We start from the raw sequence: 16,368 nt of genomic DNA on the forward strand, positions 1-16,368 counted from the left end.
TAACAGCTTTTCTGGGTCAGGGGAGAGCCACAGAGCTTCCGAGGCAGTCCCCTTTTCACACTCCAGACATCCGGGCACCTTCTTGGTTCCCAGACTCCACCGAGACTAGTCTGCACAGGTGAGAGTGTGGACTACAGAAGCTAACAGCTTCTGGGACAGGTCCTGTTTCAGGCCTTAATCTTTGGCCAGGAGGCAAGTCTGAACACCAGATATCTGTGCACCTTCCCTAAAAGAAGAGAGCCTGCCTGCAGAGGGTGATCTGACCACTGAAACTTAGGAGAGAGCTAGTCTTCCAGATCAGCTGTTAGAGAATAACAGAATCATGAGAGGAACAAGCTCTAACCAGAGACAACTATAACAACTGACTCTAGAGTTTAGTAGATGGCAAAAGGCAGATGTAAGAATCTTACTAACAGGGCTGGTGAGATGGCTCAGTGGGTAAGAGCACCCGACTGCTCTTCCAAAGGTCTGCAGTTCAAATCCCAGCAACCACATGGTGGCTCACAACCATCGGTGACGAGATCTGACACCCTCTTCTGGAGTATCTGTAGACAGATACAGTGTACTTACATATAATAAATAAATAAATCTTTAAAAAAAAAAGAATCTTACTAACAGAAACCAAGACAACTCACCTTCATCAGAAATCAGCACTCCCACCTCAGCCAGTCCAGGGCACCCCAACAAACCAGAAAATCTAGACCAGGATTTAAAGGCATATCATCGTGATGATGGTAGAATACATGATGATGGTAGAAGACATCAAGAAGGTCTTGAATAAGTCACTTAAGGAAATATAGGAGAACACTGCAAAAAATTGCAAGTCCTTATAGAAAAACAGGACAACACATCCAAACAGATGATGGGAATGAACAAAACCATACCAGACCTAAAAAGAGAAGTAGACACAATAAAGAAAACACAAAGTGAGGCAACTCTGGAGATAAGAACCCTAGGAAAGAAATCTGGAACCATAGATGTGAGCATCAGCAACAGAATACAAGAGATGAAAGAGAGAATCTCAGGTGCAGAAGATTCCATAGAGAACATCTACACAACAATCAAAGAAAATGGAAAATGCAAAAAGATTCTAACTCAAAACATCCAGGAAATCCAGGACACAATGAGAAGACCAAACCTACAGATAATAGGACTAGATGAGAATGAAGATTTTAAACTCAAAGGACCAGCAAATATCTTCAACAAAATTATAGAAGAAAACTTCCCAAACCTAAAGAAAGAGATGCCCATGAACATACAAGAAGCATAGAGAACTCCAAATAGACTGGACCAGAAAAGAAATTCCTCCAGGCAAATAATAATCAGAACAAGAAATGCACTAAATAAAGATAGAATATTAAAAGCAGTAAGGGAGGAAGGTCAAGTAATATATAAAGGCAAGCCTATCAGAATTACACCAGATTTTTCACCTGAGACTATGAAAGCCAGAAGATCCTGGACAGATGTTATACAGACACTAAGAGAACACAAATGCCAGCCCGGACTCCTATACCCAGCCAAACTTTCAATTACCATAGATGGAGAAGCCAAAGTATACCACAACAGAAACAAATTCACACATTATATTTCCACGAATCCAGCCCTTCAAAGGATAATAACAGAAAAAAAAAAAATACAAGGACCGAAACAACGTCCTAGAAAAAACAAGAAAGTAATCCTTCAACAAATCTAAAAGAAGAGAGCCACAAGAACAGAATGCAAACTTTAACAACAAAAATAATAGGAAGCAACAATTACTTTTCCTTAATAACTCTTAGTATCAATGGACTCAACTCCCCAATAAAATGACATAGACTAACAGACTGGCTACACAAACAGGACCCAACATTTTGCTGCTTACAGGAAACCCATTTCAGGGAAAAAGACAGACACTACCTCAGAATGAAAGGCTGAAAAACAATTTTCCAAGCAAATGGTATGAAGAAACAAGCTGGAGTAGCCATTCTAATATCTAATAAAATCGAATTCCAATGTCATCAAAAAAGACACATCATATACATCAAAGGTAAAATCTTCCAAGAGGAATTCTCAATTCTGAATATCTATACTCCAAATACAAGGGCAGCCACATTTATTAAAGAAACTTTAGTAAAGCTCAAAGCACACATTGCACCTCACACAATAATAGTGGGAGACTTCAACACAGCACTTTCACCAATGGACAGATCATGGAAACAGAAACTAAACAGGGACACAGTGAAACTAACAAAAGTTATGAAACACATGGGTCTAACAGACATCTACAGAACATTTTATCCTAAAACAAAAGGATATACCTTCTTCTCAGCACCTCATGGTACCTTCTCCAAAATTGACCACATAATTATTAACAAAACAAGCCTCAACAGATACAAAAATCTTGAAATTGTCCCATGCATCCTATCAGATAACTATGGATTAAGGCTGATCTTCAATAACAAAATAAATAAGAGAAAGCCAACATCCACGCGGAAACTGAACAACACTCTTCTCAATGATACCTTGGTTGAGGAAGGAATAAAGAAAGAAATTAAGGACTTTTTAGAGTTCAATGAATGAAGCCACAACATACCCAAACTTATGGGACGCAATGAAAGCATTTCTAAGAGGAAAACTCATAGCTCTGAGTGCCTCCAAAAAGAAACTAGAGAGAGCACACACTAGGAGCTTGACAACACACCTAAAAGCTCTAGAACAAAAGGAAGCCAATTAACCCAAGAGGAGTAGACTGCAGGAAATAATCAAACTCAGGGGCGAAATCAACCAAGTGCAAACAGGAATTATTCAGAGAATCAACCAAACTAGGAGCTGGTTGATTGAGAAAATCAACAAGATAGATAAACCCTTAGCCAGACTCACTAGAGGGCACAGGGATATCATCCTAATTAACAAAATCAGAAATAAAAAGGAGACATAACAACAGATCCTGAAGAAATCCAAAACACCATCAGATCCTTCTACAAAAGGCTATACTCAACAAAACTGGAGAACCTGGATGAAATGGAAACGTTTCTAGACAGATACAAGGTAACAAAGTTGAATCAAGATCAGGTTAGTTATCTAAACAGTCCTATATCCCCTAAAGAAATAGAAGCAGTCATTAATAATCTCCCAACCAAAAGAAGCCCAGGACGAGATGAGTTTAGTGCAGAGTTCTATCAGACCTTCAAAGAAGATCTAATCCCAGTTCTTCACAAACTATTAAACAAAATAGAAACAGAAGGTACTAAGGAAGTGAAAGGTCTGTATGATAAGAACTTCAAGTCTCTGAAGAAAGAAATTAAAGAAGATCTCAGAAGATGGAAAGATCTCCCATGCTCATGGATTGGCAGGATCAACATGGTAAAGATGGCTATCTTGCCAAAAGCAATCTACAGATTCAATGCAATCCCCATCAAAATTCCAACTCAATTCTTCAACGAATGAGAAAGAACAATCTGCAAATTCATTTGGAATAACAAATAAACTAGGATAGCCAAAACTCTGCTCAAGGTTAAAAAAACCTCCAGCGCAATCACCATGCCTGACCTAAAGCTGTACTACAGGGCAATTGTGATAAAAACTACATGGTACTGGTATATCGACACAAAAGTAGACCAATGGAATTGAATTGAAGACCCAGAAATGAACCCACACACCTATGGTCACTTGATCTTTGACAAGGGAGCTAAAACCATCCAGTGGAAAAAAGACAGCATTTTCAACAAATGGTACTGGCACAACTGGTGCTTATCATTTAGAAGAATGTGAATTGATCCATTCCTATCTCCTTGTACTAAGGTCAAATCTAAGTGGATTAAGAAACTACACATAAAACCAGAGACACTGAAACTTATAGAGGAGAAAGTAGGGAAAATCCTTGAAGAAAAAAATCTGAATAGAACAGCAATGGCTTGTGCTATAAGATCAAGAATGGAAAAATGGGACCTCATAAAATTACAAAGCTTCTGCAAGGCAAAAGACACTGTCAATAAGACAAAAAGGCCGCCAACAGATTGGGAAAGGGTCTTTACCCTTCTAAATCAGATAGGGGACTAATATCCAATATATGGAGAGAACTCAAGAAGGTGGACTCCAGAAAATCAAATATCCCCATTAAAAAATGGGGCTCAGAACTAAACAAAGAAATCTCACCTGACAAATACCAATTGGCTGAGAAGCACCTGAAAAAGTGTTCAACATACTTAATTATCAGGGAAATGCAAATCAAAACAACCCTGAGATTCCACCTCACACCAGTCAGAATGGCTAAGATCAAAAACTCAGGTGACAGCAGATGCTGGCTAGGATGCAGAGAACAAGGAACACTCCTCCATTGTTGGTGGGATTGCAAGCTTGTACAACCACTCTGGAAATCAGTCTGGAGGTTTCTCAGATAATAGGACATAGTATGACTGGAGAATCCCGCAATACCTCTCCTGGGCATATATCCAGAAGATGTTCCAACCAGTAAGAAGGACACATGCGGGCTGGTGAGATGGCTCAGTGGGTAAGAGCACCCGACTGCTCATCCAAAGGTCCAGAGTTCAAATCCCAGCAACCACATGGTGGCTCACAACCATCTGTAATGAGATCTGGCGCCCTCTTCTGGAGTGTCTGAAGACAGCTACAGTGTACTTACATATAATAAATAAATAAATCTTTAAAAAAAAAAAAAAAAAGAAGGACACATGCTCCACTATGTTCATAGCAGCCTTATTTATAATAGCCAGAAGCTGGAAAGAACTCAAATGCCCCTCAACAGAGGAATGGATACAGAAAATGTGGTACATTTATACAATGGAGTATTACTCAGCTATTAAAAAGAATGAATTTATGAAATTCCTAGTCAAATGGATGGACCTGGAGGGCATCATCCTGAATGAGTTAACCCAATCACAAAAGAACTCACACAATATGTACTCACTGATACGTGGATATTAGCCCAGAAACTTAGAATACACAAGATATAAAATACAATTTGCTAAACGCATGAAACTCAAGAAGAATGAAGACCAAAGTGTGGACACTGTGCCCTTTCTTAGAATTGGGAACAAACCCCCATGGAAGGAGTTACAGAGACAAAGTTTGGAGCTGTGATGAAAGGATGGACCATCTAGAGACTGCCATATCCGGGGATCCATCCTATAATCAGCTTCCAAACGCTGACACCATTGCAGACAGTAGTAAGATTTTTCTGAAAGGACCCAGATATAGCTCTCTCTTTTGGGACTATGTAGGGGCCTAGCATATTGAATGGATCATAGGGCCCCCAATGGGGGAGCTAGAGAAAGTAACCAAGGAGCTAAAGGGTTCTGCAACCCTATAGGTGGAACAACAATATGAACTAACCAGTACCCCTGGAGCTTGTGTCTCTAGCTGCATATGTATCAGAAGATGGCCTAGTTGGCCATCAGTGGTAATCGAGGCCCATTAGTCCTGCAAACTTTATATGCCTCAGTACAGGGAAACACCAGGGCCAAGAAGTGGGAGTGGGTGGGTAGGGGAGTGGGTCGAGGAGCGTGTGGGGGACTTTTGGGATAGTATTGGAAATGTAAATGAAATAATTACCTAATAAAAAATCTTGACCAATAAAATAGTGTCTGTTGTTATCACCATCGCAGATTTTACATTATAGTACACAGAAATTCTAATAAAAAATTATGACATTGGTATGAAATCAGACATATAAATCAATGGACTAAACTTGAAAACCTACACATATTCATTCTCTACTACAGCAATCTGAATTTTACCAAAGCTAAACATACACAATGAAGATTTGACAACATCTTCAACAAATGGTGCTGGCTAGACAGAACAGCCATAGTTAGAAATATTAGCTTAGAACTCTACATCTCATTCTGTGCAAAAATCATTTTCAAGAGGATCAAAAATGTCAACAGAAGACCCAATACTCTGAAGCCAATAAAGGAGAAATTTATGGAATATGCTTGACCAATCTCTTAGTCTGTTCTATAACAAATGAATGTTATATTTAAAGCTCTTTGTGGTTGGTATTAGCAGTTTTGTTTTTGTTCATTTGTTTTATTTTGTTTTGACTATTTAAGATTAAGAAGTGAACATTTTTCTACTTTCTATTACATTTGGCCTAATTTTAATGTATGTTTACTTTCTTAGTATATTACAAAATTATACACATATACAATTATACATTTTCCTATCTACTCTCAACTGTTAATGCCCTTTACAACATGATGAATCCCTTCTGTTTTGATAATCAATTTAATCCATATGTAAATATATATGGCACTAGTCATGGGGCATCATTAATCTAACACTAGTCAGATCTTTAGGAAATAATGCTTTTTTCATCTCCTATCAGCTACCAATAGGGTATTCTCTCTCAATATGATAGGGGCCTAAAAATGGTCTTCAACATTTTTACCAGGAGTTTATCTTCATTGATCCTTTGCAAATATTTTGAAGATAACCACAGTTGCTGTGATTTCATGAAGATAATAACTACATCCTGTACAGAAGATATTTTAGAGCAAGCTTTTCTATTCTTAGGTATATATTCCCCCCTTATTTTCATATTTTTCCCTGAATATCAGTAATGCAGTGTGTGTCAGAAAGTACATAATTGTCCAGTGTAGAACTGATCACATTGTCTCTCATTCTCAGCACCTTCAGTATGATCTAATTTCACAGTAACACAGATCAGATAGGATAGAATGTTCTGTAATATCACTTACATGTACCTTTGGTTGTGCTGCAGTTACTTTGCATTTCAGAGTCAAGATTATGAGAGAAAATTGGATATACTTGTCCAATTTAATTAACAAATTTTATTTATATTTAGGTGAATTTTCAACTAATACCTTTTTTGTGTTGAAAATTGATTCCAGAATAAACCTTTTGTCATATTATCCTATTAATCATATTCATTATGATTTGTGATCATAATCCATGTGTTAACAAAACATGGCCCTGCTAACTTTGCCACTGTCTATTTTAACGTAAATTTTAGAATGTGTATTATTGAAAATATGCTGGCACTGTTTTGTTTGTAACTAGTGATAATATTAAATAGGACATGAAATATAATCAATATTTACCTAATTTCTAGATGAACATAGAATTGTTTGTTTGTTTTACAGTTTAGTAGTGCATTAGTGTTCTTTACAGGAGGGCTACCTAAAACAACAGTAAAGCCCATTAGGTCATGATGTTAATTAATCCTTCCTGTTAGAACCCTAGACAATATGAAATCTGAAATATATATATATATATATATATATATATATATATATATATATATATATATATATATTTAGAAACATTATGCGACCTAATTCATGACACAGTAAAAGGAGAGGGTCCATATTTGAGTAAAAGTAGTCTGAGTAAAAGTAATTACTCATATCTACCTTGATTGTATAGTATTTAATCTTCTTCTTCTTCTTCTTCTTCTTCTTCTTCTTCTTCTTCTTCTTCTTCTTCTTCTTCTTCTTCTTTCCTTCTTTCTTTCTTTCTTTCTTTCTTCTTTCTTCTTTCTTCTTTCTTCTTTCTTCTTTCTTTCTTTCTTTCTTTCTTTCTTTCTTTCTTTCTTTCTTTCCTTCTTCTTCTTCTTCTTCTTTCTGCTTTCTTCTTTCTTCTTTTTTTCTTTCTTTCTTCCTTCTTCTTCTTCTTCTTCTTCTTCTTCTTCTTCTTCTTCTTCTTCTTCTTCTTCTTCTTCTTCTTCTTCTTTCTGCTTTCTTCTTCTTTCTTCTTTCTTTCTTTCTTTCTTTCTTTCTTTCTTTCTTTCTTTCTTTCTTTCTTCTTCTTCTTCTTCTTCTTCTTCTTCTTCTTCTTCTTCTTCTTCTTCTTCTTCTTCTTCTTCTCCTCCTCCTCTTCATCCTCCTCCTTCTGCTTTCCCTTCTTCTTTTTCTCCACCTTCTCTCTCCTCCTTTTCCTCCTCATCCTCCTTGTCTCCTCCTCCTCCTCTTCCTCCTCTTCCTGCTCACTTTTTTTGTCCCCTTCTTTGTTGTGGGTGTGGAATTCAAAACATTTAGTTAAAATATAATAATTCCAATTTCACCCCTTGCTTTCCTTCTTCTAATACCTCCTGTGCTCTTTCCCACCATCTCCACCCATATGCCTGTGCCTCAGTACCTCTGGCATTTGAGTTCAATATTTTCATGCAAGTATGCTATACTCTGCAATCTATTTATTCCTAGACGATGGGAGGGTATGCTAGAATATGTTTTCTGAAATAGATGGAACGAATATTATAGTCAATAACAAACAGTAGACAAAAACATACGATAAACTTAAGTTTAGGCTTTGCAATATACCATCACTGATTTAACACAGTCTCATGAAGCAATGTTCCTCCTTGAGAAATATTGGCAATTCAAGTTATATGCAAAGTGTGTAGTATTTTCTTCACTTACCAAACCACAAGTAAGTAGGCCAGAAATAAGGCCCATGGATGTGCACACAAGCTACCCTGAATAAATTCAGTGGTCAGTAAAAGTAACATGAATATAGAAGAGGGCAGTAAAAAGAGAGTATGATGGTGGAAAAGGAAGAGATACTGATGGGCAGTGTGATCATAAGACATGGTGTAAGTATATGGGATTGTGGAAAATAAGTGAATGTAAAGTATAAACATTTTCTTAAGATAAAACAAATATTTCTATTATTATATACCTCATGTATTTTATACATATACATACACATACACACACACACACACACACACACATATATATATATATATATATATATATATATATATATATATATATATGTTTTTCGAGACAGGGTTTCTCTGTATAGCTCTGGCTGTCCTGGAACTCACTTTGTAGACCAGGATGGCTGCGAACTCAGAAATCTGCCTGCCTCTGCCTCCCGTGTGCTGGGATTAAAGGTGTGCCCCACCACACCTGGCTTATAAATATTTTTCTTACTGATCAGGTTTTAACACTGTTAAATAATACTATGATTAGTTTTCTTACAGGTACATTTATAGATTCCTTTTGACACAAGGCAAATTTTCCCTTGAGTTCTGCATGAAGACATTGCATTCCATCCATTAATAAATAGAACAGTCTACGCTTCCTGAAAATGAAGTATATGGAATTATTTTCATATAAAATCTTCTCCAAAGTGTAAAAATGTACAGCACAACTTTAGGTGGGCATAGAAATATTATAAAATTTGCAATACATGGAAAGCTGCCCAAAAGTATGTCATGGATTCTCCTGGGACCAGAAAATTTACAAACCTTGGGGAACTAAGAATTAATCTTACAGATTCATGAGGTCTGTAAGAAACCTTTATAAATACCTGATGCAGCGAGGTAGGAAACATTTGGATTCTTCTTTTATGTTTGGTCAACAACCATGATGAACATAATACTAAAGTTACAGTGGTAGCATCCTATACCAGAGCTTTGTTCCTTCTGTCCTTCAGATGTCGAAGAAAGACTTGCGAACAACAGAGAATCTTTGTTAAGACTGAATGCAAAGGATATTTATCACCAGATCTTTCACATAAGTGACACATGGTGAAACAAAGTAAGGATATTACCTATATATGTATTTTTATAAATGCTTTTTTAATATGTGACAAAGTAATTTAGCATGTGGGTATTGTAAGCAATCTACTGTGTTTAACATCATGATAGCCCTTTCACTTCACACATATTTGTTTTTGTGAGAACTTCAAAGACCTTGTTTCTCAGCTTACTTATCTTTGTATAAATATTATAACCAAAATCAGCATTTTATTGAATATAATATTACATAAAGAGATCATGGACTAGCATTTCATGATAAACAATTTTTTGAGTGTCCACAGTGCTCAATAACTTTTATAATACTGCAGACTTCTTCCACCTATTCATTCATTCCAATGGGTTTTCAAGCTTTCAGTTTTTAAGGATTAATGAAAATAAACATATTCATCTTCAAATGAAAATCCAAAAATTAAGAAATCCAGCACAAACTTATAGTTTTTCTTTCTAGTATCTCTCTGACAATAGCTTGATTATCTGAACATGTACTCATGTAACTCATAATTCTGAAGCTTGTATTGAAAGATAGAATGATTTGAGGTTATACAAAGAATGCTGACATAAGAACATGAAAAACAGAAGCATCATAGCACCTTCAATATGTATGAATATCGAATATAAAATATTCTAGTTCCAGAAATACACACTAGTACATATTATACAAAAAATACCCCACAAGTATGCACATGAAGTTTTTTGATTTAATTATGTCAACTTAGATTTCTCAAAGCATGGATATTCTTCCTTTGAACTCTTAAAGTTCTGATTTTCTTGGTGTTAAGATTCTGGCTTGTTTTCTGTCTTAAAATGAGTAAAATCACTAGGATACCAAAGAGGTTTCAGAAATCCACCAGGAAGGACATGAAGAGAAAGAGGAAATCTCTTCCCCTACATTCCAGACATAGTAGGGCAAGTAAAGTTGAGATATTTGGGGAAATCAAGATTAACATTGTGGGCAGAAAAAGATTAGTTATCTGAAGTGAACATGTTTTTCAAAAAGTTGAGAATTTGAATCTAGTTAGCTACAAACACAGGAAAGGCAGCATGTATCGATAGATAATAACTTTAGTTAAAAATAGGACAGACATAAAATTTAACACATTGGATGATTTCATATAAAACTTTAATAAATTATCACCATTTGTAAGAACACTAGCCATTTATATTAAACATATTTAAAAGCATCTATTCATAATAGTAACCCTCTTTTCACCACTCTGGCCATTTTGAATGTTACATGTGCTTCACGTTAATGAAGACATTCTGTGGTCTGAGAGTATATCAATACAACAGTTATTGAGCTGCTTAAATGAATGGGAAGGAAATAGTAGAAAATGTGGATGTTGGACCAGGGAAGCACTTGCCTAGGTTGCTTCATAAGAGATAGCTCAGTGAACACAATTTCTGTTCTGTGACCCCTGGCCAAAGTACTTTACCCCTGTAGGATTTTCAAATGCATGGCAGGTATGGAAAAGGTGTTGGAATATTTTAGGGCAATATAGTACATATTATCTACTGTATTTATCCATAATACAAATAAAATGAGTTTTTTCTAAAGGAGATTATGGATTGGAAACCAAAGAGAAATGAGTTAAAAGAAAGTCAAGGGCAATATGGTTGTCAATGAAAAATTATGATGTACTAAAATGTTCCACATTAAGATGCCCTGTGAAATCAGTTTATTACTTTTACTTTTGGTAATCAGATGAGTGTTTTTAAAATTTGACATTGTTTTCAGAAATTGAGAAAAAATTAGATTTTAGTGTGTGTCATCTTGGTGCCTAATTTTCAACTTTTAATTACAACATATGTGATAGTAATTTGTAATAGTCTATTTTTTTTGCTTTTTCTTTTTTTATTAGATATTTTCTTTATTTACATTTCAAATATTATCCCCATTTCCTAGTTTCCTCTCTGAAAATCCCCTATCCTCTCTCCCCTCCCCTTAGAGCTATGATAGTTTTACATTTTTCTTATTTTTTTCTTATTTTTTCACTATTTTACACACTGCTTTGCTTCTATGATAAAAGTTTCTCGACTTAATATTTAGATAACAGTATGGGGAGTCATGTTTCAAACTTAAAACATGCTTAATGTTCTGCAATAATATCTAATATATGTTCTCTATTTACTGCTTTAATAAATGTAAAAGCTAAAGGTATTGTGATTAATTTTAAAATATTATTTAACAATTTTTCTTTTGACTGATTCAATATCTCATTTTTGGCATAAAGCTTTTTTAAAGAACCTTGACATCAATATTCATGTTCTTTTTGATATACAATTTGCAGAATATGTTAATAAAATATATGCATTCTATTGTTTGTGATCACACATGCTTATAATACCAGAAGTTGGAAGTGGAGTCAACAAGATCAAGAATTCAAGGACATGTTGAGTTTGTGCCCATCCTAGGATAACTATGGCTTTTCCACTACCACTAGCATAAAGACTTGCAAACTGATGTTAAAGGTCAGTCTGCAGCAGATCTTTGCCAGTTAATTTGCATCTCACTTAATAGCACCTAACAAAAGCTTAAGTTCTCCTGTGGTGAGTTTAAGGTGAGGTCTTAGCCAATTAACAAAGACTATTCACTTTCATGGGGAAAAAAATTCTCCTCCTGTGATAGGTCAGTAAATGGCAAGTGGGTATTATACATCAAGCTGTTTTGTTACTTATATTTATAATGTATTTTCTATTCGTTTGAGAATTTCAAGAGTGTGTAAAATGTATGATGACCATATCCCAGATCTTTCCACAACAGAAAGTAAAATATTTTTTAATTTTTATTTATCATTTTATTTAGCCTAATATTAGGTAAACAGAAATAACTTAAAACAGGCTCACATGGTACCTCACATGATTCACTTCAGTCTGCCATACTACTTTACTGTGCATTCATTGTCAAGAAAATGTAGAAAAAGTGAGAACCGTATCTAAACAAAAAAAATATTTATATTTGGCCAAATATTTGACTATTTTCTTTGTTAAACTCTATTTACTTTCAAACTGGGATATAGTAAAATCACTTCTTCCTTTCCTTTTCTCCCTCTAACCCCTCCCATGCACTCTCACTCTATCCTCTTCTGATCTTCTTTTTCATAACATCTCAAATTGTTGGCTGTTTAAAACATTATTATTTTTACATACTATGTAAATGGAAAAATTTAAAAACACAATCTGCTCAGTCTGTATATTGTAGAATGTATGTAAATGATATTAGGGCTGACCCCTTGTTATTGGATACCTAACAGGGAGCTCATCCCTGGCAGTAATTCTCAGTCCCTCAGCAGTCATAGTTTGCTTTTGGTTCTTTGTCTAGACGTAGGGCCCATGAGAATTATTTTCCCACATTAGCATCTCTATTGATGTCCTACTCATTATTCAGTTCTTGTTCGGCAGCCATATTCAGGTCATTATTTAGGTCTTGTTTAGGCAATTATCACATATACTTATGAAATAAAAGTACTTATAAGACAAAAAAAATTGCCATTTCTAGGAAACCCAGTCTCACTGTAGAGTGTCTTGCACTGTAGTTCTTACAGGTTTCATGTACCTCTACAACCATGTTCCCTGAAACTTTGTTGTGGAAGCTCTATGCTAGATATATATGTTGGGACTGACTTCCATGTGATTACTCTAGCTATATATTTGGCTTACCTTTTTTGTAATGATCTACATTTTCTGCAAAGAAGAACTTACTTGACAAAGGGTAGATCTAAACTTATCCATGGTTTTAAGGATATCTTTTTAAATTCCACTAGGAATTAAGCTGATCTAGTAATAGATTTTCCTCTAAGACCCATGGCTAGTAATGGGCATAGTTTCCCTGTTGCATCAGGAGTGCTGCTGGTTACTGCTGAAATAGGAGTACCTACTTATTTCTTTAGTAATATCTTACCATATTTCTCACTGTGGTTCATAAGCATCACAGCAGATTATGACTATTGATTGTCAAACCACATTAAAGCTTGACAAGCAATTTCTAGTATAATGAAAATTAATGCTCAGATGGTTTACAAGTAATCCAAAGTTTATATCTCATTATTATTCCTTTTATGTTACATGAATCAATTTAGACAAAGATTGCATCGTGTGTTTTATTTGTATATATTCTGACTGCTCTAAAATATAATCATAAACCATAACTATACTCTACTATCATTTCAGATATTTTAATTATAAGAAACATTAGGATGCTAGGGCAGTACACTATTGTAGATACAGGGTTTGTGGCTGGCTTGATGTATATGTTTCTCTTTATGCATTTTGCATGTATATTCCTCTACAGAACACGCTATAGGAGTGAAAATCTAAGTGACCACTGACTCAATTTCTCCATTTTAAATGAGTTGTGAAGGTTTTACAAGTAAAATCTTCTCTGTTCTAGTTGAATTATTGCCATTAAGATTCCTACAACTTTTTTTGACACAACTGTATTATTTTTAACTCACAGATTTTTAAAATGCAGATTTCCAAAGATGTGACCTTTAAATACTACTTTAACTTGTTAACATAGCATAAATGTCTCATGACTGTAAAATTAATTGAATAATTTCCCCTTTTCAGTTATGTGATATCGCCAATATTCATATATGGGGTTTTGGTTTCTGAACCTTCTTCATTTGCTGTTGCCTTTGTCAAGATCTCTCATTCATATAGGAACAGATTTTGTGTTAATTCAGAGGAGACTACAAAGAACAACTCTTAGTGCTACTGCAAGTAAGATTAAAAATCTAACTGTTCATCAAGTTGATTTCAGGAGATCTCATGGTTCTTGTAACCTACATTTTTTAAAATCCCAGGTTAATAATTCCTTGCTTCTTTTCTCTTATATGTAGATTAGAACATCAGACTAAATAGGAAAAATGAAATGACCTGTTGACCAGGAGTGTGAAAACACAGAAGGAAGCGTGTACTTTCTAAAGTATTTCTTTCTTAGATTGGATGACAACAAGAATATTTTGATAAAGGTATGGTCATGTCTCGTATAGTGCTAGAGACTTACTACAGAATTTTCTTTTGTGAAGAATAATTTATTTGAGATTACAATATATTTCTTAATTTTAAACAAATTTAAAATGTAGTCAGGATTTTTGTGTGCACCTTAACATACAGTTTGCGTTTTCTTCTATTGCTGTATAGGCTAATACTCCAAAAAGTCACTGCAAGATACTCAGCCCTGGCCTTGAGTTATTCACATCTAGGTAATGGTTTTAAAATGTACTTTAATATTCACTTCAAGGACACCAAAGTGATTAACAAAAGCTGATGATGCAAAGTTACACTATTTTACTCCACTCATGCAGTGGATGTGCTCATAATTAAAATTTAATGCACAGCTTCTTTAAAATGTACAACAATTTATCTTTTAATCAATTCAAGAGCGTTGTACCCTCCATTTTTCTAATATTTGATTTTAAATTACAATAGATTCCTCAATGCAAATATATCCATTTGTATTGGGTATGTCCTTTTGTTGATGGAAATATTTTATGTATTCATATATATATGAAACATTTTTTCATAAATGAAGATTTATGTGAGGAAAATTTATTTTGACTGCCTTCTTGAGAATTATGCAAAACCAGAGTTTTGTTACTGAGTTCATAATCTTGGGGCTTTCTCAGAACCCAATAGTTGAGAAAATACTGTTTTTTGTACTTTTGTTAGTCTATCTTGCAACTATAGGGGGCAACGTAATAATTGTTGTGACCATCATGTACAGCCCTGCACTGCTGGGATCCCCCATGTATTTCTTCTTGGCGTTCTTGTCCTTCCTGGATCTATGTGTCTCTTCCACTGTCACACCCAAGATGATTGTAGACTTATTCTATGAGAAGAAGACCATCTCCTTTGGCTGTTGCATGACACAACTGTTTTCAGTCCATTTCTTCTCAGGAACAGAAATGATTGTCCTAGCAGCCATGGCCTATGACCGCTACGTGGCTATTTGCAAGCCCTTGCACTATTCTTTCATCCTTACCCGGAGGCTCTGTAGCATTTTGGTAGCAATATCCTGGGCAGGGGGCTTCTTGCACTCTATCATACAAGTTATATTCACATTGCAGCTGCCTTTATGTGGACCCAATGTCATTGATCATTACACATGTGACTTGTTTCCATTGCTGAAGCTGGCCTGCACGGACACTCATATATTTGTTCTTTTGGTGTTTGCAAACAGTGGTGCTATCTGCATCATTATCTTCTCCTTGTTGCTTGTTTCCTATGGTGTCATTTTGTTCTCTCTGAGAGCCCACAGTTCTGAAGGACAAAGGAAAGCTCTTTCCACCTGTGGAGCCCACATTACTGTTGTGGTTTTGTTCCTTGTTCCATGCATATTAATATATGCACGGGATACATCTGCATTTTCCTTTGAGAAACACACACTTTTATTTGTCAATGTCCTGACACCATTGCTAAATCCTACAGTGTACACTTTCAGAAATAAGGAAATGATAAATGCCATCAGAAAAATGTGCAAGAGACTGAAAATGATTTTTGTTAGATTTTAATATTGCTTTTACAGTGTTGGGAATATGAGTCAATGGGAAAGGATACTAGCTATGTTAAAATGAGTACATGAGTTTTGTTTTTCACAAGTCATGTCAGAATCTAAGCGTGAAAGCACAATTTATCTAGTACTAATATATATATATATATATATATATATATATATATATATATATATATATATAAGATTGGCAGATCCCAGGGTTTTTCTTCACCAAAAATATGTTTGACAAACAGTGAGTGGAAGTTTCACTGGAGTCTTCCCTCAAGAAAATAAGGTAGAAGGATAGGAAGGCTCATATTCAATCCCTTCTTTTAGGTCTGCATGCATGTTCACAGACACAAACACC

General features: G+C 35.1%; 1 protein-coding gene across 1 annotated transcript; it reads left to right on the forward strand.

Annotated features, from left to right (window-relative positions):
* Positions 1 to 15,084: 15,084 nt before the first annotated feature.
* LOC110289652 (olfactory receptor 4C15-like) lies at positions 15,085 to 16,020 on the forward strand. Its single transcript, XM_021155946.2, has one exon. It carries the CDS (start codon positions 15,085 to 15,087, stop codon positions 16,018 to 16,020), a length of 936 nt encoding a protein of 311 aa, XP_021011605.1.
* Positions 16,021 to 16,368: the final 348 nt, after the last annotated feature.

This window comes from Mus caroli, unplaced genomic scaffold (genome assembly GCF_978045245.1).
Source record: "Mus caroli unplaced genomic scaffold, Mus_caroli_1 scaffold_2, whole genome shotgun sequence".
In the NCBI taxonomy this organism is placed as follows: domain Eukaryota; kingdom Metazoa; phylum Chordata; class Mammalia; order Rodentia; family Muridae; genus Mus; species Mus caroli.

Excerpts from the sequence above, each read along its gene's own strand:
- LOC110289652 (XM_021155946.2), top strand. The coding sequence starts at position 15,085 with ATGCAAAACCAGAGTTTTGTTACTGAGTTCATAATCTTGGGGCTTTCT.